Source organism: Emys orbicularis, chromosome 1, assembly GCF_028017835.1.
Source record: "Emys orbicularis isolate rEmyOrb1 chromosome 1, rEmyOrb1.hap1, whole genome shotgun sequence".
NCBI lineage: Eukaryota > Metazoa > Chordata > Testudines > Emydidae > Emys > Emys orbicularis.
This window is the reverse complement of record NC_088683.1, coordinates 87,999,531-88,026,086: the sequence shown is the minus strand read 5'-3', so window position 1 is coordinate 88,026,086 and position 26,556 is coordinate 87,999,531. Positions and strand designations below refer to the sequence as shown.

The 26,556-nt window shown below is 45.4% G+C and overlaps 1 protein-coding gene across 1 annotated transcript in view; it reads right to left on the bottom strand.

Moving 5' to 3' along the window:
- The window catches only part of CFAP54 (cilia and flagella associated protein 54), a 215,509-nt gene that overhangs the window by 155,621 nt on the left and 33,332 nt on the right, over window positions 1–26,556 (bottom strand). The window contains exons 10-18 of the mRNA XM_065423873.1: window positions 25,927–26,022; window positions 24,707–24,819; window positions 24,430–24,601; window positions 23,568–23,653; window positions 21,173–21,307; window positions 19,110–19,257; window positions 18,227–18,294; window positions 4,942–5,088; window positions 514–661 (exon numbers count right to left, since the gene is read on the bottom strand). Coding sequence (XP_065279945.1) covers window positions 514–661; window positions 4,942–5,088; window positions 18,227–18,294; window positions 19,110–19,257; window positions 21,173–21,307; window positions 23,568–23,653; window positions 24,430–24,601; window positions 24,707–24,819; window positions 25,927–26,022 — 1,113 coding nt within the window. The remainder of the gene's footprint in view (window positions 1–513; window positions 662–4,941; window positions 5,089–18,226; window positions 18,295–19,109; window positions 19,258–21,172; window positions 21,308–23,567; window positions 23,654–24,429; window positions 24,602–24,706; window positions 24,820–25,926; window positions 26,023–26,556) is intronic.

Genomic DNA, 26,556 nt, shown 5'->3' with positions numbered 1-26,556 from the left:
GGTTCTTTGGGGCCTTCTATACCAGAGTGGGAGAACAGGTTGCTTGCTAACATCGAATAGATAAGGATAAATTGGTAGCATAGAAATTGAGACTACAAATAGTATAAAATAAATTATTCAAATCCACTTTGAGAGAGAGAGAGAGAGAGAGTATACTACAGATGATCCATCTACAGAGCTTCTTCCTTCTTTTCTTTTAATGAAATTACAGCAATTTGCAATACAATTGAAATCATGTAACTCATTGTCTAAGAGCCAAATCCTGGAGTCCTTGTTAAGGTTTAATTCCCACTGATGTAACTGAGTACAGATTAAAGACTGCAGGATATTGTTTGATAAACATACGTTAATCTCAACATGTTATTTCTGATTGTGTGTGAAATATACACTGCCCCAAATTTGCTGCATTTTACAAGCATTGATAAACTTTTATGACTTAAATAACATTACAAAAATATACTAATGCACAGATTAATCCAACTGTGAAAGTTACTTAGCTTTATTAAACCTTACCTTGTTTCATGTTAAGAAGTTTCACAGCGACTCTGTGTTGAGCTTGAATAAGCTCCAAGTGTAAATCCATCACAAAATTGTTTCCTGGGGCTGGCTTATCATTACCATATGCTGAAGAAGCATTCAGATTTTGGCCATTTGAATTCTTCTGATTAAAAGGAAGCATTAATTAAGCAAATACTGATTTAAAATAAGCTGTTTTAATATATTTATTTTGAAATTACTAATAAGAAAATTACTAATTCAGTATGTTGAGGAAGTTTCAGCAATTTGCCATAACTATATAGATCACAAATATTCAGAAATTCATTCTCTTTACAATAGTCAAAAGCATAATCAATAGTTAAGTATAATACACAGACACAGGTAAGAAATATAACAAGGATTTCTGAATCTTACAATCAGAAGTCACAAAAATACACTCAAATGAACTATCTACATCAAAAATGAAATAGTTCTATCCGTTGTCAACTACCCTACAATAGGTTATGGAAATAATAGATGCTGTTCACATCAGGGAAATGGTCGTTTTCAACATGCCTTTTATGTAGGATGGGTGGAGATGATGTGTTTTACAATGTGTATGAGCCAAATCTGCTGGAGGAAAAATTTAATCAGAAAAACGTGAATGATAATTTGGAATCATTTAAGAACTTACTAGATGCCCAGAAAGCCACAATTGAGGAAGAATGCAATGCTGGTTAAAAAAACTGAGCTGGTTTAGAGTAGAAGTGAAGGCAGCTATAAATAAATAAATACATAAATAAATATAAACAAATGGAGGAAGGGGGAAGTGGATAGTAATGAATACAAATCAGAAGCTAAGAACTGTGGAAAATTGTTAAGGGAAGCAAAGAGACATAAGGAAAAATCTGTGGCCAGCAGCGTTAAGGACAACAGGATTTTTTAAAAATGTATTAGGAATTAAAAGAATCCTAACAATGGCATTGATCCATTACTAGGTGGAAATGGTACAATTATCAATAATAATGCAGAAAAGGCAGAGTGTTCAATAAATACTTCTGTTCTGAATTTGGGGAAAACCAATTATATAGTTTCTACATAAGGTGATGATAACACTCTTTTCATTCCATAGTATCTCTGGAGGACGTTAAGCAGAAGCTTCTAAAGTCAAATTTTTTAAATCAGCAGGTCCAAATAACTTGTATCCAAGACTTTTAAAAGAGCTGGCTGAGGAGCTCGCTGGACCATTAACGTTGATTTTAAATAAGTCTTGGAGCACTGGGGAGGTTCCAGAAGAATGGAACAAAGCTAATGTTGTGCCAATTTTTAAAAAAAGGTAAATGGGATGCCCTGGGTAATTATAGGTCTGTCAGCCTGACATAGATCCCAGGCAAGATAATGGAATGGCTGAGACAAGACTTTATTAATTAATTAATTATTAATCAAGAAGAATTCCACGGGTTTATGGAAAACAGATCCTGTCAAACTAGATATCTTTTTTTATGAGATTACAAGTTTGGTTGAGAAAAGTAATAGTATTGACATAATAGACTTCTGTAAGGTGTTTGATTTGGTACTGCACAACATTTTGATTAAAAAACTAAAACGATATAAAATTAACATGGCACACATTAAATGGATTAAAAACTGGCGAACTAATAGGTCTCAAAATGTAATTGTAAACAGTGAATCATCATCGAGTTTGTGTGTTTCCAGTGGAGTCCTGCAGGGATTGGTTTTTAGCCCTATGCTATTTAAAACATTTTATCAATGATCTGGAAGAAAACATAAAATCATCACGGTTAAAGTTTGCAGTTGACACAAAAATTGAGGGGAGTGATAAATAATGAAGAAGACAGGTCCCTGATTCCGAGCAATGTGCATCACTTGGTAAACTGGGCACAAGCAAACAATATGAGTTTTAATATGCCCTAATGTAAATATATACATCTAGGAACAAAGCATGTAGGCCATACTTATACAATGGGGGACTCCACCCTGGGAAGCAGTGTCTCTGAAAAAAATCAGGGGATTGTGGTGGATAATCAGATGAACATAAGCTCCTAATGTGATAATGTGACTAGATGAGCTAATGCGATCCAGGGATTCATAAACAGGGGAAACTCAAATAGGAGTAGAGAGGTAATTGTACCTCTATATTTGGCACTGGTAGGACTACATCTGGAATACTGTGTCCAGTTCTGGTGTCCACAATTCAAAAAGGATGTTAATAAATTGGAGAGGGTTCAGAGAAGAGTCACGAGAATGAGTCCAGTGATGGACTCAAGGAGTTCAATCTATTTAGCTTAACAAAGAGAAGCTTAAGGGGTGACTTGATTACAGTCTATCAGTATCTACAGGGGAACAAATATTTAATAATGGACTCTTCAATCTAGTGGAGAAAGGTATAACATGATCCAACGGCTGGAAGTTAAAGACACATTAAGACTGGAAATAAGGTGTAAATTTTTAACAGTGGATTAACCATTACTTAACCATTGGAACAATTTACCAAGGGTCATGATAGATTCTCCATCACTGACAATTTTTAAATCAAGATGGGATGTTCTTCTAAAAGATCTGCTCTAGGAATTATTTTGGGGAAGTTCTATGGTCTGTCTTATACAGGAGGTCAGACTAGTCCAGTGCTGGGCAACCTGCAGGCCATGGCCCGTCAGGGTAATCTGCTGTCGGGCCGCAAAACAGTTTGTTTACATTGACCAACCGCAGGCATGGCCGTCCGCAGCTCCCAGTAGCCGTGGTTCGCCGTTCCCGGCCAATGGAAGCTGTGGGAAGCGGCAGCCAGCACATCCCTGTGACCCGCGCCGCTGCCCGCAGCTCCCATTGGCCAGGAATGGCGAACCGCGGCCACTGGGAGCTGCAGGCGGCCGTGCCTGCGGATGGTCAATGTAAACAAACTGTCTCGCGGCCCACCAGCAGATTACCCTGACTGGCCGCAGGTTGCCCACCACTGGACTAGATGATCACAATGGATCCTTCTGGCCTTGGAATCTATGAATCTGTGAAATGGGTGCCACAATTCCCAAGTGTAAACACAGCCTGGGTTTCTAATTTAATCAAATCCCATTGTATTATCTACAAATCTTGTTCTAATTTGTCTTTTTGAATAGAATCATAGAACTGGAAGGGACCTTGAGAGGTCATCTAGTCCAGTTCCCTGCACTCGTGTCAGGACTAAGTATTATCTAGACCATTCCTGACAGGTGTTTGTCTAACCTGCTCTTCAAAATCTTCAATGATAGATATTCCACAACCTCCCTAGGCAATTTATTCCAGTGTTTAATCACCCTGACAGTTAGGAAGTTTTTCCTAATGTCCAACCTAAACATCCCTTGCTTCAGTATAAGCCCATTGCTTCTCATCCTATCCTCAAAGGTTGGGGGGGGAGGGGAATTTCTCCCTTCTCCCTGCAACAACCTTTTACATACTTGAAAACTGTTATGTCTCCTCTCAGTCTTCTCTTTTCCAGACTAAACAAACCCAATTTTTTCAATCTTCCCTCATAGTTCATGTGTTCTAGACCTTTAATCATTTTTGTCGCTCTTCTTTGGACTCTCTGCAATTTGTCCACATCCTTCCTGAAATGTGGTGCCCAGAACTGACACAATACTCCAGCTGAGGCCTAATCAGCGCAGATTAGTGCGGAAGAATTACTTCTCTTGTCTTGCTTACAACACTACTGCTAATACATCCCAGAATGATGTTCGCTTTTTTTGCAATGGCATTACGGTGTTGACTCATAGTTAGCTTGTGGTCCACTATGACCACCAGATCCCTTTCCACAGTACTCCTTCCTAGACAGTCATTTCCCATTTTGTATGTGTGCAACTGATTGTTCCTTCCTAAATGGAATACTTTGCATTTGTCCTTATTGAATTTCATCCTATTTACTTCAGACCATTTCTCCAGTTCTTCCAGATCATTTTGAATTTTAATCCTATTCTCCAAAGCACTTGCAACCCCTCCCAGCTTGGTATCATCTGCAAAATTTATAAGTGTACTTTCTATGCCATTATCTAATTCATTGATGAAGATATTGAACAGAACCAGACCCAGAACTGATCTCTGGGGGACCCCACTCATTATGCCCTTCTAGCATGACTGTGAACCACTGATAACTATTTCTGGGAACTGTTTTCCAACCAGTTTTGCACCTACCTTATAGTAGCTCCATCTAGGTTGCATTTCCCTAGTTTATGAGAAGGTTATGTGAGACAGTATCAAAAGCTTTACTGAAGTCAAGATATACCATGTCTACCACTTCCCCCCATCCACGAGGCTTGTTACCCTGTCAAAGAAAGCTATCAGGTTGGTTTGACACAATTTGTTTTTGACAAATCCATGCTGACAGTTACTTATCACCTTATTGTCTTCTAGATGTTTGCAAATTGATTGCTAAATTATTTGCTCCATTACCTTTCCAGGTACAGAAGTTAAGCTGACTGGTCTGTAATACTTTCCCTTTGTACAATAGGTATCAAGTACTGATTTTCCATCTGGTAAAATGGTCATTAAGCGAGACATGTTCATTCCATTAATTGCTTTTTCAAGATTTTCATAAGCAAAATGTAACTGTTCTGCAGGACTTTTCTGAAATAAATTCACATACAAATAAACTAAGAGTAGCGCTAACAGCTACATTATATACTATGGCAAGCAAAGTGCAATCATTTTTTGTTGTTGCTATTAAGGTCCAATCATATTCTCCTTAGACAGACAATATTCCCATTGGTTTCACATGCTAATTTTGAAATTTTAAAGTTCAGCCATTTATCAGTTAATGGTAAATATGTATATTCTCATTCACATATAACTAAAAATGCACACGGACAGATTCTCCTGAAACTTTCTAAAACAACATTCAAATCCGCAAAGGCAAATTTCTCAAAATATGTTTACAACAGAGGTGAAATCTCAACCATAAGTTTAGTATTCCCTAGCAGCAGTTTTACAATATTCTATTTTTAAAAAAAAAAAAAAAGGTTTCAGAAGCAAGCGTTCTAAAGTTAGGATATTCCAGTGTTAAGGATGCTCCCTGTGCATATGCATTAAGATATAGGGCCAGATTTATAAATGTATTTAGGCATTTATTTGGATTTTCAAAAGCATCTATGTGCCTAAAGTCATTGATTTCAATGAGTGTTAGGCACCTAGGTGCTTTTCAAAATGCCTACTACGAGCCTAAATACCTTTTAAAATATGGCCCATAGCCCTTAAATTACCTAATGACATACTATATCTCAAATAATACAATATAATACCATATAGCTTTTTGTCCTATAGGGCTTAGTAATGGAACTTGAATGGTCTCTTGATACAGAGTTTTTTTTAACATGAAATTTCCTAGATTTCTTTAAAAGAAAAAATGCCATATAATCTGGAAGTATTTGCCTGGACAGCACTGCAATGCCCTGAACTGCACAAGGGTGCACTCTGAACAAGGTAAGGGCTTCAGTGAAGTTATGTTTCATTCACACACAACTTACAAAACAGTCGCCTTCGAGGGTCTCACTGAATGAAGCAAGAGCCCCATACTGGACATCTTTTATGCAAATTAAATGGATTAAATTTGGTAGATCCCAAAAGAATCAAATTACTAATCCTCTCCAAAATCTTAAAGCTGGTCCCATGCACTGCGATCACACCTGTGGGACTGGGTAAGGTCACTTCTCCCTTCCCCTTCCTTTCTTCCCCTTTTCTCCCGCCCTGCTACTATGCATAGACCTGGGGGGCAGTGCCACTTTAAAACAAGGACACAGACCACCTGTGTGAGTTTGAGCCAATGAGCGGATGAGGGGCAGGACAGGGAACAGGTACTGGCAGGTTCGAGGAGAGAACAAAAGAAAAGGCAGAGGAGAAGCAGGGGCACTGAGCTGGGGCAGAGACTGAGACAGGATGCAGAATTGGAATCAGGAGCTGCATGGAGGAGAACGAGCTGCTTGCAAAAAGGGACTCTCACAGATGCACAACCTGGAGCTAACAGGATGGCTGCAATCACACCGCAAGACCCACCAGTTTGAACTCACAATGCAGGTGCCAGTATCAGGAGCTAACTCTGCCCCCCTAGAAGGGAAGGTTGTTGTTTGTGCAGAGACATGTGGCTGGGACCCAGGACTCCTACCTCAATCCGGGGAACCCCTACCTTACAAGTGCGTCACGAATAGGATTTGGGAAGTTTAAGAAGGGACCCTTGGGGACAATGTTGGGAAGCCGGCTACATCATGAGGAGGTGCTCCCAAGGGAGGGTAGCTTTAAACAGGGGACCCTGAGGGTGCGGGATCAAACCCTGCAGGGACAATCACTAGGCCCAACACCCAACTGGGAACAATCCAGATTCATCAGCAAGTGTCTGATCGTTCCCATCAACTTCAATGGTGTGTGGATGGATGCCCTGCTGGACACGAGTTTCCAGGGGAGTTATATGGCACTGGCAGCCATAGGACATACAACTCCTCCCAACAACTGGGTTTGGTAAGTTGCTGGGAATGGACTCAGCATCCCCTATGTGGGGTACATGCTTGCCAATGTACAACTAGGCTCTGAGACACTTTGCCAACAGGGGATCACTGTAAGTGAAACCGATAACCACACCCTGCCCCCTGTTGTTCTATGCATGAACCTGCTCCATTACTGCTATAATGAACTTCTAAAGGCACTGCAGGGTCATTAACCCTGGATACCCTGCAGGGGAAAGGGTGTGGTAGAACACCAATAGAGAAATACAGAAGTACCAGTGCTTCCCCAACATGCATGGAAAGGCTAAGATCTGGGACACTCGCCCTCTGAGAATAGGACCAGATACCAAGACCGTCCTCATGTGTAAGACAAAGACTGACGTAGAGGCAAAGATTATACCACCCCAGTGGAGCCCTACCCCCGACACCAGTGCAAACCTGATCATGGTGGCCTGTAGCTTTGGCCAAGAAAGGGGTGCTGCCAGGAGAGTCCTGAACCAAGCCCATCAGCCCATAAGATTGTACCACAATCAGGTCATTGCACAGGTCCTCTGCCTTGACTGGGCAGCTGTGGCAATTCCCAACGAGAGACCAGAGGCTGGGAATGCACCTATTGCCTTGCAGAGTAGCATTAGTGAAGGTTCAGGAGGCCTGGCTCCAGGAGATAGATATGGGCAATGAGGAGATTACCACAGAACAGAGAAAGCATCTGACTTGGAAACATTCTGCCACCTTCTCCAAGCACCTGCCAACTTTGGGTGTGTGACCCTGTGATGGGCTGTCCACCCTACACAAGGCTTTAAGGGGTTTAGGTGGCTAGGTGGGCCAATTAACTCCATAGGCTGCACCTGGAAGAGGAGCCAGGGAACAAGAATTAATTAGAGATAAAATTCAGCTGGATAGAAACACGAGGGGCCTCTATAAAGCCCAGTAGCGGGGACTAGAAGGGAGCTGCAGAGAGAAAGAGGCTGCAGTCACTCTCAGGGTGAGAGAAGGAAAGATAGGAAGTAGCCCAGGTATACAGCAGTAAGGTTCAATCTTGTTGTAGGGTCTCTGGACTGGAACCCAGTGTAGAGGGCGGGCCTGGGTTCCCCTACCAGCCACTGGGCAATGGTGTCATTAAGGGGCAGTGAGAGGAAAGACTGCCTGGAACAGCGGGTCCCAAGAAACTTTGATACCCTGGAAGGGATGGACTACAGTGACTAGAAGTAGTCAAGTCTGAAGACAGTGAGACTGACAGAATGAACAACTGCAGGGGGGACGTCGGCCTGGCAGAGCTAATGCCCAGACATGGCCAGAAGGAGGCGCTCCACAGTGAGTAGAACACCCTGTGACAGACTCATATCCAGCATCTGATTGCCACCAACCACTCCCTGATCCAAGAGAGGTTCCAGATGGCCCCACTTGCCTTATATCAACCAATAAAAGAGATGCTCAATGAAATGAAAGAAACAGGTATTATCAGAGAAAGCTACAGTCCATGGGCTGCCCCCACTGTCCTGGTAAAGCAAAAAAAAGAGAGGGAAACTCTGCTTCTCTGTGGACTAATGGAAACTCAACCAAGTTATGTATAAGGACCACTCCCCTACACAGAGGAAGCATTGACTGCCCTTAAATACGCCTCCCTATTCTCCACCATTGAGCTAGCTTGTGGGTATTGGCGGGTACCAATGACATCAGAGGACCAGGGAAAAAATGGCCTTCATTACCCCCACAGGACTCTATGAATTCATGCACAGGCCATTTAGCCTCTGCAATACTCCAGGAACATTCCAGCAGCTGGTGGAGCATTGCCCGGGTAGTGAGAAAAAAATGGTTATTTACCTGCTGTTGTGCACATATGTATTCCGCTGCTGCTGGTGTTTGTGTACCTAGGGCACTCAAGTCAGAGACTTTTGCCAGCAGTAACACTAAGTGACACATGCACCCCATTTCTCCTCATGCTCTCAGGCAAGGGCAGAAAAGGGGTGTGGCTGCCACCTCCCTCTCTTTTCCTTTGTACCACTGTATGTCATGTCCAAGGTAGCGGGAAAGATGAAAGGATTGTGGAATGTATAGGTGCACTACACATCTCGAAGAACAACAGTTAAAAAATAAGTAATTATTTTTTCTCCTTTAAGTCATTGTGCACCTATACATTCCACCACAGGTGATTCATCAGCCCCTTAGAGGTAGAGGGCTTTTGGATCATCTGAACAGAGATTGTAATGCCGATTTGCCAAAATTGGCATCGTTACAAGAGGTTTGAGTGATGGCATAATGAGCTAAAAAATATGTACAGATGACCATGTTGCTGCCTTGCAGATATCAGCTATGGGAACATTGCTCAGAAAGGCTGATGAAGTTGACTGAGCCCTGGTGGAGTGAACCATTATGCTCAGTGGAGGAGAAACATGAGCAAGATTGTAGTAGAGCTTAATGCAATCAGAAATCCAATGTGAGATTCACTGAGTTGACACTACATAGAGCCTGGGAGAAGTCCTGAAGGATGTAGTGCAGTCAGGTAGCATGCCAAATCTCCATGAACATCGAAAGTATGAAGTATTTCTTCAGCTTTAGAAGAATGGGGTTTCAGAAAAAAATCACTGGCAAATGAATAGTTTGATTCATTTGGAAATCTGGCACTACCTTAGGCATAAACTTAAGGGGTAGCCTAAGGGAAATCTTGTCTTTGTCAAAAACTATGAAAGGAGGATCACCTAAGAGAGCATGAAGTTCTGAAACCCCCATAGCAGAATTGATTGCCACCTGAAAAGCTGTTTTCATAAACAACAATAGTGAGGTTGTAGCCATAGGCTTGAAGGGGGGGTGGTTCCTATGAGTTTGATGAGGATTACACTGAGGTCCCATACAGGTACAGGATCAGACACAGGATGGTAATTGTTGAGTAGACCTTTCAAGAATTGGGAAATGAGAGGGTAAGAGAAAATGGAAAACCCATTTACTTGCAGCTGTAACACAGAAATGGAAGCCAGGTGACCTCTCAAAAAACTAACTGAAAGGTCTGGTGATTTCAGGTGCCAACATATAGTCTAGCATATACATAACTTCCATGTGATAGGGCGATAAATGTTGAGATCGTGTCCAAATTGAAAAACTCTTCCACTTTGCTACATACATGGCTCTAGTGTATTCTTTTCTGCTGCTCATCAAGATGGTCTGAACCACTTGGGTGCACAATTTCTCCTGAGAATTCAACCAGAGATCATCCATGCATAAAATGGAGAGATTGGAGGTTAGGATGTAGAGACTTGCCTTGGTTCTGGGACAGAAGATCTTCAACTAATGGTAAAATTATTGGCTACTGGACAGAACGCTGATGTAGGGCCATGAACCAATATTGTCTTAGCCACACCCATACAATAAAAATCAATGTTCTTCTGTTTCTTTTCAGCTTCCTGAGTACCCTCAGAATGAGAGGAACTGGAGGGAATGCATGTAGGAGATGACTGGATCATGGAAGAAGAAAGGCATCCATGATGGAACTCAGACTGTGGCCTGCCTTGAGCAAAATCTCGTGCACTTGTTGTTCAGGTTGGTCGCAAACCAGTCTATTGCTGGGTTCCCTGAGTGGTGGGAGTTCTGAAGGAGAATGTCCTTCCTGATTGACCACTCATGTTGATGTACAAAAACCCTGCTGATTGAATCTGCAAGTGTGTTTCTCACTCCTGGAAGGTGAAAAGCCTTCAGGGAAACATAATGACTGAACAAATTCCACATGAGGGTTGCCTCCTGGCACAGTTGAGGTGATCTTGCACCTCTCTGCTTGTTAAGATAAAACATGGTGGAGGTGTTGACTTTAAGAATTTGTATCACATAGTTCTCGATGGCAGACAAACATCTTGCTGGCCTGAAGAACAGCTCAGACCTCTAGCACATTCATATGGAGCGAACAGGGCCGGCTCCAGGCACCAGCTTAACAAGCAAGTGCTTGGGGCGGCCAAGGGAGAGGGGCGGCACCTGCGGCAATTTGGGGGCGGCAGGTCCCTCACTCCCTCTAGGAGCGAAGGACCTGCCGCTGAACTGCCGCTGCCGATCACGGCTTTTTTTTTTTTTTTTTTCCAATTGCCGCCGCAGATCCTGATCGCGGCTTTTTTTTTTTTTTTTTTTTTGCTTGGGGCGGCAGAAATGCTGGAGCCGGCCCTGGGAGTGAAACTTCCTGGCATGATCAAAGAGTTTGTTTCTGGAGTTGACCAAAATGGGCTCCCCAGACTTTGGTATATGCATCTGTTATCAGAGTTATATTCAGTTTTGGGGACAAAAACAGACCTCTTCGGCACACATAATGGGGATCCAGACACAAAATCAAGAGACTGAAGCATTCGTGCAGAAACACAAATCCACGAGTCCAAAGAGTGGTTGGACGGACAACATACCTAATAGATCCAGACCTATAGACAGTGGAGTGGAAGTCTGGCATGCAGAGTTACGTATGGGCATGGGGCTATGTAACCCAAGAGTTGAAAGCTGACATGCACTGTTGTCTTAAGGTTGGACTTGAGGCTTCCAGAAAGGAAAGCTATAGATTGATACCTTCCCTTTAGAAGGTAAGTTATGGCGGTCCTGGCAATGAGGTCTGCTCCAATGAAGGTTATGCACTGTGTTGGTTGTAATTGTGATTTGTCCAAATTTAGTTTCAGGCCCAGATGGGAGAACAGTTGTCTTATGACTAGGATGCAGTTTTGCACCTAGTCACTTGATGCTCCACAAAAGGACAGTTACCTGTTCCGTAACTGGCATTCTTCGAGATGTGTTACTCAGGTGTATTCCACAGTAGGTGTGCATGCTCGCCATGTGCACCGGTGCCGGAAGTTTTTCCCTTAGCAGTACCCGTACTGGGGGAGCGCCACTGTGACACCTTGAGTGGCGCCTCTATATCATGCTATAAGGGGAGCTGCGCACTCCCCCGATTCCTTCTTGCAGGACAACTCCAACAGAGGGGAAGGAGGGCGGGATGTGGAATACACCTGAGCAACACATCTTGAAGAACGCCAGTTACGGAACAGGTAACTGTCCTTTCTTCTTCAAGTGATTGCTCATATGTATTCCACAGTAGGTGATTCCAAGCTATCCCTGTTGGAGGTGGATAGGAGTTCACAATAGACCGGGACGGAGTATCGCCCTGCCGAACCCGGCGTCACCCTAGACTGGGAGACGATCGCATAATGCGAAGGGAACGTGTGAATTGAGGCCCAAGTGGCCGCTCTACAAATGTCTTGGATAGGGACATGGGCTATGAAGCAGCTGATGAGGCCTGAGCCCTCGTTGAGTGTGCCCTAACGATTGGTGGCGGGGGAACCCCTGCCAGGTCATAGCACGTGCGTATACACAAGGTAATCCAGCGGGAAAGACGCTGGGTGGAGATAGGTTGCCCCTTCACCCGCTCAGCCGAGGCAACAAACAGCTGTGAGGATTTCTGGAACGGTTTGGTCCGAGCCAGGTAAAATGCCAGTGCTCTATGTACATCGAGCGTGTGGAGGTGGCGTTCCTCGTTGGAGGAATGGGGTTTAGGACAGAGCATGGGGAGAAAGATGCTCTGATCCATATGGAAGGTGGAGACCACCTTCGGGAGGAACGCCGGGTGTGGGCGAATCTGGACCTTATCCCTGTGGAACACTGTATAGGGGGGTTCCGAGGTCAAGGCCCTGAGTTCCGAGACACGGCGGGCCAACGTGATTGCTACAAGGAAGGCCACCTTCCATGAGAGGTGAGACCAGGAACACGTGGCCAGGAATTCAAAGGGAGGACCCGTGAGTCATGACAAAACCAAGTTCAGGTCCCATTGTGGCACGGGGGGGTCAGGCGTATGGGAACGAACGGTCAAGGCCCTTCAGGAAGCGGGAGGTCATAGAGTGGGAGAAGACCGAGTGCCCTTGCACCGGCGGGTGGAAGGCCGATATGGCCGCTAGGTGTACCCTGACCGAGGCGGGTGCCAGTCCTTGGGTCCTAAGGGACAGGAGGTAGTCCAGGATAAGCTGGAGAGGTACGGAGGAGGGGGAGACTCCCCGCTCACTCGCCCACTTGGAGAACCTGGACCACTTCGCCATGTATGTACGGTGCGTGGACAGCTTCCTGCTTTCCAGGAGGACCCGCCTTACCCGCTCCAAACACCTGCTCTCCTCCTCGTCTAGCCACAGAGCAACCACGTTGTCAGGTGGAGCGCGGCTAGATTGGGATGGAGGAGGCGGCCCCCATCCTGGGAGAGGTGGTCCGGGCGAAGCAGCAGCATCCTCGGGGGGGCCGCCAAGAGGCGAAGCAGGGTCCCGTACCAGTGTTGCTGGGCCCACGCCGGGGCTATGAGGATGACTCTCGCCTTGTTTGCTTTTACCTTTTGCAGGACTTTGTCGATGAGGGGGAACAGTGGGAAAGCGTAAAGGAGCCGGCCCGACCACCGCAGGAGGAACGCATCAGAGATCGCGTCCCTCCCCGTCCCTCCCCTGGAGCAGAACTGGGGGCAACGCCGGTTCTGTCGGGTTGCAAAGAGATCGACCTGGGGAACTCCCCACTCTCGGAAGAGCCGGTGAGCAACCTCCAAGTGGAGCGACCACTCTTACTGGGGGAAGAAGATCCTGCTGAGGCAATCTGCTTGCGTATTGTGGACGCCCGGGAGGTGTACGGCCCTCAGAAGATATCGTGGGCTATACAGAACTCCCATAGGCTCAGGGCTTCCCGGCAGAGGGCTAGGGAGTGAGTCCCACCTTGCCTGTTGATGTAGAACATGGCGGCGGTGTTGTCCGTGAGAACCCTGACCAGCTTGCCACAAAGGTGCGTGTGAAAAGCCATGCACACCAACTGTACTGCCCTGAGCTCTTTGACATTTATGTGAAGGGACAAGTCCGGGATCGACCATGTCCCTTGGGTTTGTATGTTTCCTGTGTGGGCTCCCCAACCCAGGTCCAACGCGTCGGTCACCAGGTCTACAGACGGGCTGGCATCCCAAAAGGGAACCCCTTGCAGCATATTGCTCGGGCAAGACCACCACTGAAGGGAAGCCAGTATCGGGGACGGAACTGTGAGAACCTTGTCCAGTCCGTCCCAGGCCTGAGAGAATTGGGAGGCTAGCCAGAGTTGGAGGGGCCTCATTTGGAGTCTGGCATGGCGGACCATGTACGTACCATGCTGCCATGTGGCCCAGAATTCGAAGGCACGCTCTCGCCATTGTCACCGGGAAAGCCATGCCGAGGTGATGAGATCTCTCAGGGCCTCGAACCTGTCTAGGGGGGGAGAGGCTGTGGCCCTCGAAGAGTCCAGCAGCGCCCCAATGAACTCTATGCGCTAAACTGGAACTAAGGTTGATTTGGTCTCGTTCACCACTAGGCCGAGACCGGCGCATGTCGAGAGGAGCAGCTCCACGAGTCTTTACCTCTGAATGCGAGTCACCCTTGAGAAGCCAATCGTCCAGGTATGGGAAGATCTGTACCCCCTCCCACCTGAGGTAGGCTGCTACCACAGCCATACACTTCGTGAAAACCCTGGGTGCCGTGGACAGGCCAAATGGAAGGACCGCAAACTGGTAGTGGTCCAGCCCCACTAGGAAGCAGAGGAAGCGCCTGTGCCCCTCGAAAATATGGATGTGAAAATACGCGTCCTGGAGGTCCAGGGACGGATACCAGTCCCCGAGGTCCAGGGAGGGGATAATAGAGGCCAGGGACACCATGCGGAACTTGGAGCAGGCCAGAAAACTGTTTAGGCCCGGATGGGCCTGAGGTCCCCTTTGGCCTTCGGGATCAGGAAGTACCGGGAGTAGAACCCTTTGCCTGGAATTCTACTGGTGCTCTTTCCACCATCCCCAGGTTCAGTAAGCGATCCACCTCCTGCCCCAGAAGGTGGGCATGCTCCGGGTTCCCCGGGTGAGGGCGGGTGGTTTGGAGCGGGTGAGGTGAACTGCAACATGTAGCCCTTGGAAATGGTGCTGAGGACCAACTGGTCCGATGTTATACGGGACCACGCCATGCGGAAAGCAGACAAACGGTTGCAGAACACAAACTTTATTAATCAGGGGGTCTCCCTGGCAACTGGTCCGGGGACCCCTGCAAATAGTCAAAACCACCTCTTTCCCTGCCTCTTGCCCTTAGAGGGCCCAGGCTGCGGGGCGGAGTGGGACTGTCACTGAGACCAGCGTTTTTGGTCTCTCGGTCTCTTATACGGGGGCTCGTATCTGCTCCTCACAGGTTGAGCCGACGGTTATGGTTTGGCCTTGTCCTTAGCTGGAGGGACGTAGAGGCCCAAGGTCTGCAGGGTGGTACGGGAATCCTTCATCCCATACAGCCTGACATCCGTCTGGTCCACGAAGAGCGCTTTCCCATCAAACGGGAGGTCTTGCATAAGGGATTGGGCCTCCGTCGACAGTCCAGACAGGAGGAGCCACAACACCATGCGCATGGAAATCGCTGAAGCCATCGAGCGGGCTGCAGTGTCGGCTGCGTCCGACGCCGCTTGCAGGGCCGCTTTCACCGCTGCCGCCCCCTCTTCCACCAGGGCCTTAAAGTCCTTCCTGTCCAGGTCTGGAGAAGAGGCTCAGACTTAGGCAGAGACAACCACAAGTTAAAGTCATATCTCCTCAGCAAGGCCTGGTGGTTGGCTATCTTGAGTTGGAAACTTGCCGAGGAATAAATTTTTCTACCAAAGAAGTCCAGTCGTCTGGCGTCCTTATTTTTGGGGTAGGCGCGGGCTGGCCTTGTCGCTGTCTGTGGTTTACCGACTCTACCACAAGCGAGTTAGGTGCCGGGTGGGAATAGAGGTACTCATGGTCCTTGGCCGGCACAAAGTACTTCCTTTCAGCCTTCTTGGAGATTGGGGCCAAGGAGGCGGGAGTTTGCCACAGGGTGTTGGAAATGTTGGCTACACCCTGGTGCAGGGGCAGAGCCACGCGGCCCAGTGCCAAGGGGGACAACACATTAAAGAGGGAATCGGAAGGGCCCTCCATTTCCTCGGCCTGCAGCTGGAGGCTGGATGTCACCCTCAGCGCCTTAAAGTCCTCCTGAGGGATTGATGGCGGGGGCGCCGTTATGGTGTCGTCCGGTGCTGGGGAAAGGGCCGGCACGGAGCCATGGGCCTCGACCGGTACCAGCGAGTCGAGCCCCAGATCAGAGTTCGGGCGCGGGTCCGCCGACTCGTGGCCCGCCGATCTGTCTCTAAGATGGCCAGACGAGGCTGATGGGGCCTGAGACGCTCCGGCGACCGAGCGGGCCCCCGTCTGGGCGGCCATTGGTGGCCACGGTGCCCACTGGCACCACTGACCCGGCTGAGGGCCCGGTAGTGGTAGTTGCCCCGGCTGGGCCTCGTGGGCTGGGGATGGGCGGCTGGGTGCCGAGGCCGAAGTCACTGTCAAGTGCACGATCTCATGGGAACGGTACGAGCGGCGGTGCCTGCGATGTTGCCTCCCTCAGTACCTGGACCTCGAGGACCGGTACCTGCCCAAAGTGCTACTTCAGTACCCATGATGGTGGCGGGAGCTCCGGTGCCCCGGTGCCGAGTCATCGCGAGGGGAATCCTGAGTGCGACGTCTAGTTGAGCGGGAACTAGAACGAGAACGACGACGTCTATCCCGTCGAGAACGGCTGCGGTAGTCGCATCGCGAAGGGAAACGTTCCCGGCCCCTCTCTCGATGCCTGTGCTCGCTGGCAGGCGGCATAGAGGGTCCCCGAGACTCCCGTGCGGGTGGTGACCGGGATGGCCTGGTCGGCGTCGAGGGAGGGCACAAGCTGCCGGACGATCAGTCGCCGAGCAGTGCGGGGAGCAGCCCTCGGAGCAGGAACTGCGACCCGAAGGAGAGGTCTGATGGGCACCCAGTACTGACCAGACACTAAAAATCCAGTTACCGGAGTGACTGCAATCAGCATCCCTGCTGCTGGGGGTGGGGTGGGGGGCGAAGAGCAGCTGCTGTTGCCTGGAAGAGCTGCTCAGCTGCTGATGGAGAGAACTGGCTCCCGGCCCACTAGCTTCAGCTCCAGCAGAGAGGTAGGTACTAGTGCAGTGCCACTGCCACCACCCGGGGGGGATCCTGTCCATCTCCCCCTCTGCATCCCCCCTCAGCTTGTGCCCTGATTGCCCCCACCTCAGCCCCTCGCTCCGGGGACTTCCCCCCCCTCCACCCTGCCGTGCCCCAATTGCCCCCAGCCCCTCGCTCCTTCTCTGAGCCAGAGCCTTGCTGCTGTAGCCCGATTGGGCAGGCAGTCTCCATGTCAGTTCCTCCCAGCCTAGCTCTGCAGGTGGCAGGTGAGTCCCAGGGGTGGGGGGAGCAAGCTACGGAGTGGGGGAGAGCAAGCAACAGTGTGGGGGGAGAGGAGCGAGTGGGGGTGGGGCCTCACGGGAAGAGGCAGGGCAGGGGAAGGTCAGGGATGTCCAGTTTTCTGCAATTAGAAAGTTGCCAACCGCAGGCAAAGGAGAAGCAGCAGCACTGAGCTGGGGCAGGGACTGAGAAACCCCAGAATGCTGGGGTACAGTCACAACTAGGAGCTGCTAGGAGAGGAACCAGCTGTTTGCAAAAGGGGATTCTTACAGACATGCAGCCTGGAGCTGACAGGACAGCTGAGACCACACCAAAAGACCAATCAGTTTGCCCTCACAACACAGGTGTCAACGCAAGTTATACTGATGTGGGCTGGTTTGTAGTTGGCATGGGGCAGAGTCTGTGTGTGGGTGGGGACCATTTTGCTGTATGCTATACCAAGGAAGTCTGTGTAGCCCCTGTTAAAGATCGTGGCCTGGGTCTGTTCCTGGCTCTGCCTGGGTTAGATAAAAGTGTTATTCTATTGTTAATTGTGGTGCTTGCTAACTCTGAGCTCCTAGGAGGGAGGGTTGATTTTTGTGCAAAGATATGTGGTTCGGACCTGGGACCCCATCCCAATACTGGGAATCCCCACCTGACACACCACTATGTGCAGCTATGTTTGGAGGAGCACCTGAGAAATTGTTTCGCAAGTTCATCCCACATGTTAAGGCCTGCTCTGACTGCAGCACAACAGAGAGGGTACAATGGAAAGAAGTATGGACATGGTATAAAGGAAGAATGAGCTTTAGCACAAAATATTTTTCAGATCACAAAGGACTGTACAAGGTCAGAAAAAAAATAACTTCTCTGGGTTTATGTGATGAAGATTTGAAGTATCTACAATTTTTCTCTGCTCTAGCATATCTGTGCAAAATGTTTCAACTTCATAAAATTAAATACTACATTTTATAGGAATGTTTCTAACTTTAAAATGTTTAGAAAGGGACATGCACTATGCTTTCTGAAAATATTATGCAAGTGGCAAAGAATTTTATATTACCTTCAGTATTTCAGGTATGTCACAGATATGAGTTTGCGAAGGTAATACTGATTCACTTCTTTCTCCTGCTGGATAAGAAAAAAAGGTAAATTGAAAATGAAAATCAACTGCAGTGAATTTATAACACTAATAATAATAATGGACTAGTTCTATTAATAACTGAAGACCTTGGAAATAGTAGTTTTCTAGCACTTGACTGAGATTAATCATATTGTTTTGATTATTGCACATTTGTAATGCTCTAAAACAGGGGTTGGCAACCTTCAGCACGCAGCCCATCAGGTTAATCCGCTGGCGGGCCGCGAGACATTTTGTTTACGTTGACCATCTGCAGACGTGGCCCCCCGGAACGCCCAGTGGTCACAGTTCACCGTTCCCGGCCAATGGGAGCTGCGGGAAATGGCTACCTTTTTGGCTTTCTGTTTCCTTCTCACTGGCTGCTTCTCAGAGCTTTGTCTCACAAACAGACATACCTCCATCAAGCAAAATCCAGAGAAACTCTTCTGCCCACATATCTCAGTTTCTGACTGGCCTTGCATATGGCCTGTGTTTTGGGTGGTGGCTCGTATTGTCTCCAGCTATCTTACTCCATAAAGAAGCTTAACTGCTTCTTCCATTTATCCTGAATGAAGGGCATCTGTCACACTCACCAACTTAGGTCTAAAACATTTATATTTTATAGCATTTATTTAAAATAAAATCAAGCATGCTGCTATCACCAACCAACCAAAACAAATAAATATATTTGAAAACCTCTCTCAGACTTCAATTCAGAAAATGGCCAACAAAAAAGAAAACTGATTAGCAAATTATATATTATATTTAGATATTCCTTCCATACCTACTTCCAATAACACTCCTATTATCTTGCTGAACATTTTACCTGTTTTTGCAGATTTATTTGCACAGTCAGCTATGTTCTCCAATATCGCAGTTAGACGTAATGTGACCTCTGCAAGTACTACAACATTAGCGTCTACTATGTTACTGCTGTGAATTACTTCATTTATTATCCAAAGTATATGAACCCACTAGAAGAAAAATATATAAGCAAGAATCTTAAAACAGTTCGAAAAACTGAACAAAAAATATTCATATTTATGTATTCCAAACACTGATGATTTTTTGCACTCCAAATTGTTTAGACACTTGTAGATTGATCATAACACATGGAATATGATAATACTTGGCCCTTGTGAAAAAAGGGCACAAAGTAGGGAGGAAATGCCTTGCATCTCCCCCTGCCCCATGTACCTGCACAAGAGTTAGGCAAAATATAGGCCTTAATAGTCCTCATAGGAACATTAATTTATCAGTTATGTGTAGTAACTTGCTTTGTTTTTCCAAGTTACAACACTTAGTACTTTCACTTTTCCATGATTCCTCCAACATTCCTTCAGATCACAAAGTTCTTTTGTTTGTTTTTTTCTTCTGTTTTTTACTTTGCAGGTGTTCTGCATGGGACACCTATTGTACTATATGTTGGTATGACAGGATGCCAAATCCCATAGCAGATTTCATCAGGTGCATAGAATTTGGAAGCAGTCATTGTAAGGAAAACAGTGATTGTCACCTTTTAGGCATGGAAGCCATGAAAGCATATGATCCAATGTTGTTTGTGCCCTACAGTGATCCTTAGATAGGATGAGATCCTTAACCCCACTCCAGTTCCTTTATGCTAGGTAAAAGGGATGGAGCAGCATAAAGGGGTTCTAAAAACCCCAATACTCCTTGCCTGGCCACAGAAAACGACAGCCATAAAGCTGCTGTCCAAAGATCCCCTCTGAAGCCCTGATGTACTTGGGGAGAGAAGGGTGCCTGGGGCAGGGTCACAGGGCTATAGATATTCTTGGTAGTGTTGCTGTCCACAGGTCAGCCCCAGGAGGCTGTCATAACACATATAGGCTCCCAGGAGTCTGTGTTTCATTACAGCAGGGGCCTCTTCAGCCTTTGGAGCAGCCCAAGATCAAGCTAGCTCAAAGCCATCTCTGCCCTCCCACCTTTCCACAACCTCCTTTCCCCTGAGCTACAAGTTCTCTGCTGCACCAAGAGGGTACATCTACTCTGCAAAAAAAACAATAAACCCACAGCTGCACGTTTCAGAGTCTGGGTCAACTGACTCGGGCTTGTGCTATGGGGCTAAAAATAGCAGTGTAGACATTCCTGCTCAGGCTGAAGCCAGGGATCAGGAAATCAGCAAGATGGGTTTGTCTTAGAATGCAAGCTCCAGGCCAAGCAGAAACATCTACACTGCTATTTTTAGCCCCATAGTGCAAGCCCAAGTCAGCTGACCCAGGCTCGGCGACTCACTGCTGCGAGGTTGGGTTTTTTTGTTTTTTTTTTTAAGTGTAGACATGGGTATTTTTGTGCAGAGGCACATCACAAAACCTCACCCTACAGTATTTGGGGGATTTCCTTGAATCATATGTCTTTTCCTTTTAATAATAACAAGAATATTTGTATGGGAAGTGTTTCCCCTACACTGTGTACCCAACCACCTTGAACAATCTGTTATTTTCATTTTGTCTGATTATCCCACGATAACAGACTGGACTTCACATAGAAATGGAACAGAGATCTGTTGTCTGCCTTGTCTCTCTCTTTTTTTTTTCAAGGCGCTTTGAGGTGGGAGTGAAGGAGGGTTGTTCTCATCCCAATAATTACATTACTAAAAATATGTGTATACATGTGAAGAAAATAGTGGAGAAATGAAAAATACTGTCATTAAAATTAGTGCATTTTTTTATACTTTACAATGCATATGTACCAGTTTGGAATTACATCCCTCACAGAAAGAACACACAACTCTCATTAGTAACTAATGGGAGTTAGGTCTTTATCAAAAGGAAAATATACTTCTGCGATTTGAGACCTAAATTTTATCTTGGGTTAGCCATCATAGAATGCATTCATGTGAATGGAAATAGAATAAGAAAAAAGGAGTACTTTGTAAGCTTTGAATTTGTAGATATATTTTAAGTAGGCACTTCCACTCATTTGGATCCGCTGAACTCCTACTTTGCACTTCTGCCACAGAAACATTACTATATCAACAAGTATTTCTTTATCTGGTTGGAGAGTCTGGGGGAAAAAAAGATGTTACCATAGTTGCATAAACAGGTGCAGACAAATTAGTTTTTAGTACAGAAAGTAAGCCAATTTATACTTTGCCACATTTAGTGTTCTTATAAGGGATGCCATCAACATGAAATCTAGCCAGTATTTTTTTTAAGAAGAGTTAAAAGTAGTTTCAGGTATATCATCTGTCCCCTGCCCCCACCTGCCAATTTTGGGGTGGGGGGGATATAATATTTTTTTATTAATTTCTTTCCTCTTGTTGCTTTGTGAAAGATTCACACAAAGAAAAGGGTAGAGTAATTAACTACACAGGGAAACAGCAAAATTGACTATATGAAAAGTGCTGCAACAAGTAAACAAACTGGAAAAATATGAAAAATAATATGGGTTACTAGTTATATTAACCTTAGGAGTTGCTTGAGCAACAGTAAGTAAAAAATTTAAGTGTGATTTTTAAGTTTAAAGTGTCTTTTCTCCTGTTCTGCTTAGAATTGCTGCAGTACAGTATAAGCTCCCAGTTTGCCACAAATATTATGGGCTATCATTATGGCCTTATGGAGAATAGGAAAATATGCCAGTGAACACATCTTAATTAAGAGTTGTTTAAAAGCATATTATCTCCTAGTAACGATGCATTTTAACACCTTGAAATACATTTTATCTGGTTACACCCATATATGTAAAGGTGTTAAAAACTGTCTAAGTTAACTGCTGTTTAAAAATGTGTTAGCATATAAATAAAACATGGGTATGTCTTCATTGCAGTGTTAACTAAAGTTATCTACACTAGAGTTACTTCTCTCAAGTTAGCTTACGTTGAATGAGAGCAGCCATACTGAGAAATAACACTTGAACTGCAATGGTGGTGTTGCACTCACTTGTGTGTGATCCTAACACTTCTGGGGTTGTACCCCAGGAGTCTTTGCACTGCAGTAAACTCAACCAGTCTATGAATTCTTTACCAGTGAATTGTAGGAGAACTTGTCTGTCCTTTCTGGGCACACAGGAGGAATTGTGGGAAGGCAGTGAAGAGCTAGCAGCACTTAAGTGGTTTTAACCTGCATCTACACTACAGAGTGGTCATGTAAGCAGCTGACAAGTTGTGCTAACTGGAGCTTTAGCCTATATCCCCTAAAGCTCTAGTTCAGGGGTCGGCAACGTTCGGCATGCGGCTCGCCAGGGTAAGCACCCTAGCGGGCCGGGCCAGTTTATTTACCTGCTGACGCGGCAGGTTCGGCCGATCGCGGCCCCCACTGGCCGCGGTTCGCCGTCCCGGGCCAATGGGGGCGGCGAGAAGCGGCGCGGGCCGAGGGATGTGCTGGCCGCGGCTTCCCGACGCCCCCATTGGCCCGGGACGGCGAACCGCGGCCAGTGGGGGCCGTGATCGGCCGAACCTGCCGCGTCAGCAGGTAAATAAACTGGCCCGGCCCGCTAGGGTGCTTACCCTGGCGAGCCGTGTGCCGAACGTTGCCGACCCCTGCTCTAGATACATTCCACCATATTTGAGCACACTTGCTTCCCTGAGTGCAACACAGCAAAAAAGAATTTGGTCTCCTTCCTTGATTATTAGAAAGCTGCAGTTAGCCTGGTAGTTTTTGAAAATGGCTTTAATTATTTTATGAAACTAGTTTAATTATATAGGATCAATCATAATAAAAAGTAAATTAAAACAAATAAAATAAATCACAATCAATCACATTTCTTATGCATTAATTAATTTCATTTTTGTTGTAATTTGTAAAGCTTGTCAACCATGCATAACTTCCTCTGACTTTGAATTACATATAATGGTACTGTCAGGAATCAGAGCCTGCTGCAGAGCCAGTCTCCAGGAAACCTAATGAGTACAGCTGACCTGTAGTAGGCTGCCTGATTGGCTGTGCCAACTGATTGGTTGGAGGAGTCTCTGAGGCCCTGCAGCAGTTCAGAGGCTGCTCAAAGCACTTCCTAACACCTCTATTAGCTTCTGCTCCTGCCTTTGTTCTCTCCAGATAACCCAGTCTGACCCTTGACTCTGATTCCTGACTCTCTGACTTCGGCTCTGACCCTTGGCTCTGGCACCTGGCCTTTGACTCCAGCTCTGACCCTGGATTCTGACTTCTGGCTACCCCAACTCCTGTTCTAACTGCTAGGCATGACTCCAGCTCTGATCATTGGGCCTGACTCCTGCTCCAATCACTAGGCATGACTGCCCAAGTCCTAGTCATTTGACAGATACAATAGCAAGTACTGCACAGAAGAAATGTGCATAATTCTTTTATACCTGCTTAGATGTACATACGCAGGAAAACACTGTGGTTGCCAAAGTGACAAGATCATCAGAAGGGTCTCCAGGCTTTAGGGATCCTTCTACAGTCACAATTGATAAAGGAGGAAAAAGTAAAATCAAGATATTATTTCCTCATACAAATTTCATAAAAACATGATGATTTCAGTTAGGGTGACCAGATGTCCCAATTTTATAGGGACAGTCCTGATTTTGGGTCTTTTTCTTATATAGGCTCCTATTACCCCCCACCCCTTGTCCCGATTTTTCATACTTGCTGTCTGGTCACCCTAATTTCAATGCAGCTACTCCAACTTGCACCAGCTGCAATATGGTTCAGGAAATAGTAAATATGAAGGAGAAGCACGTTCCCCATTTTACACATTCCCCACTTCTGTGAAGAATGCACATTACCATTTTGGTACATGGAAATGTTTTCAAGATGCATGTAATTTTGTAGATGACAGAATACAGATTTAAATGACAGCACACTTTAACAACACACTTTCATTTTTTAAATGAAAAGAAATCTCAGATATATGAACCATAAAAAAGTGCAAAATAAAGTCATACAAGTCTGTTCCATCCCAGGCTCATTTTTTTCCTGGAAAACTGTCTGAAAACATAAGTTAGAATCATCTCCCATTTATTGGAAATGTCATTAAGTCATGTTTTGACAAGTGAAAGTAAATAAGACACAGTTCAGGAGGTCATAATTTCTCAACTGTTAGTTACAGTGGCAGAAAAGGTTATATTGTATTTTAAAGAACTTCATGACAAATAACAAAACTTCTTGCTGAAAAAATTATATTCGGAATGTAATTATTTCAACTCATAGCTGTGACTGTCTACAACACACCTTGAAGTGCAATTGTTCTTCTTCCAGAACTGCGAGATATTGTGGCTTCCTTGAAAATATTTTCCTGGACAGAGAGGCCGTGTTTAGATCTTCTTGTAGACACTAGAGGCTGCATCGCAATGATAAGCCTGAGTTCCATTTCTGCTTTCTTCCATATTGGATCATCTTGAGTCTAATAGTTTAAACAGAAACAGGTAATGGAAATTTGCCTTAATAATTTAGGAACCTAAGTCTGTTTTAATACCCTCCTGTATACCGTACAGTAAATGTGGATTACCTGAAGAAAATTAGCAATCAGTCCAATAGAAGAATCAAATACATCCCACTCTTCATAGCTGAAAGCTAACTTTATAAACTTCATAGCAGCTTCTCCAGAAACACCATTTTTCCCTACAACAATAGCAAATAAAAATACAATTCTTTTGAAAAATACAACATTCAGTAAAATTAAAGCTATTTTTAGCATCTGTGTAATACAAAGCTAAAATTCCACACAAGAATTCTGCAGACACTGAACAATCTTGAGGGATTTCTCAATAACTCTACAAAATAGACTTTTTGTATTATATTGCTGGATATTTTTCAGTGTTTATAAGACTGGACTGCCATACCTGCATTGTCATGTTAATTCCAAAAGTCCACGTTGCTGTTGACATTAATGAGTCTTTTTGATGAAGTCATGGACCTAATTCTACCTGCCTCCAGAAATAACCTCAAAATGTTTGCAACCATAGTCCCAACATATGTCCCTCCCTCCAATTATTACTTTTAGGAATGTGAAAAACTTGTGCAAAGATGGCTGAATAGTTCTCATTGCTATATCTGCAAATATACATATACATACTGGGCAGCCTCTTCTCCCTACCCTCTCAAGTGAATCCAGATAGGTGCAGGACAGAATAGGGAGTCTCATGCTCTTTTCTACCACAGGCAAGGGCCCCAGGTAGTACATTCAGCAGTGTTCCACAGTCCCAAGGCAGTGTTCTAGTGAGTGATCTCCAAAGGGTATTCCTTTGGTTGAAGGTGCTGGGAAGAGGGTTATATTAATGTTTGGCAGCAAGTATCTTTTTGAAGGAGCACTAAGGACTGCTCCAAGGCCATGTCATCCTGCTCTGCACAGAAACTCAAGGACCCTCTGCTCAGCCACGTCCACCCCTCTCACCTCCCTAAGCACATTTCACAATTATAACATCAGAAGTTAGCCTTTGATATTTGTAAAACACTTGAAGATCTCTGGATCAACTGTGCTATGTATGTTCGAAGTAGTAGCATTTTATTACGATGCCTGTATGTTTACAACTTGCTACTTCAGTAAAGCTTGTAATAGCTTTGTAATTAAAATGGAAACAATATTTAATTATTAGTTCTGATTGCGTGAATACTAATAGAAGGTAGGATCTTGCAAACTTTGTAGGCATAGAACTACCATTGGAGTTTGGCGTGCTGAGAGTTTGCATGACTGGGTTCAAAATGCTTTGAAAATCCAAACTAATTTACCTGTTAATATAAGCTGCAGAAGTGTCGATGATTCATTTATTACACCAGAAGACTCAGTACAATAACTTCCTTGTGTACTAGCAAAGCTGCCACCACCTATAACAAAAGTAACTCATTAGATAATCATACAATTTGTTTGATGTTATATTTTATTTAGTCATAATCAGAACTGCTCAGAAACCAGAATTCCTGTTGTGCAGGAAATTTTGAAATTAAAAAAATATCATCATAATGAAAACTCGCAACTTCAAAATTCACATGAAACAAAGGGAGTCCAAAATTTTTATTATGAAAAATCAAAAAAGGCGTTCTGTTTTGACTTTCTCAACAAATTAATGAGTCTCCCCAAGCTGCCCAGAGCTCAGGGAGCCCACTTTCTGGACTACATAAGAACTTAAGAACAGTCATACTGGGTCAGCCCAAAGTTTCATCTAGCCCAGTATCCTGTCTTCCGACAGTGGCCAATGCCAGGTGCCCCAGAGAGAATGAACAGAACAGGTAATCATCAAGTGATCCATCCCCTGTCGCCCATTCCCAGCTTCTGGCAAACAGAGGCTAGGGATACCAGCCCTGTCCATCATGACTAATAGCCATTGACGAACCTATCCTCCATGAATTTATATAGTTCTA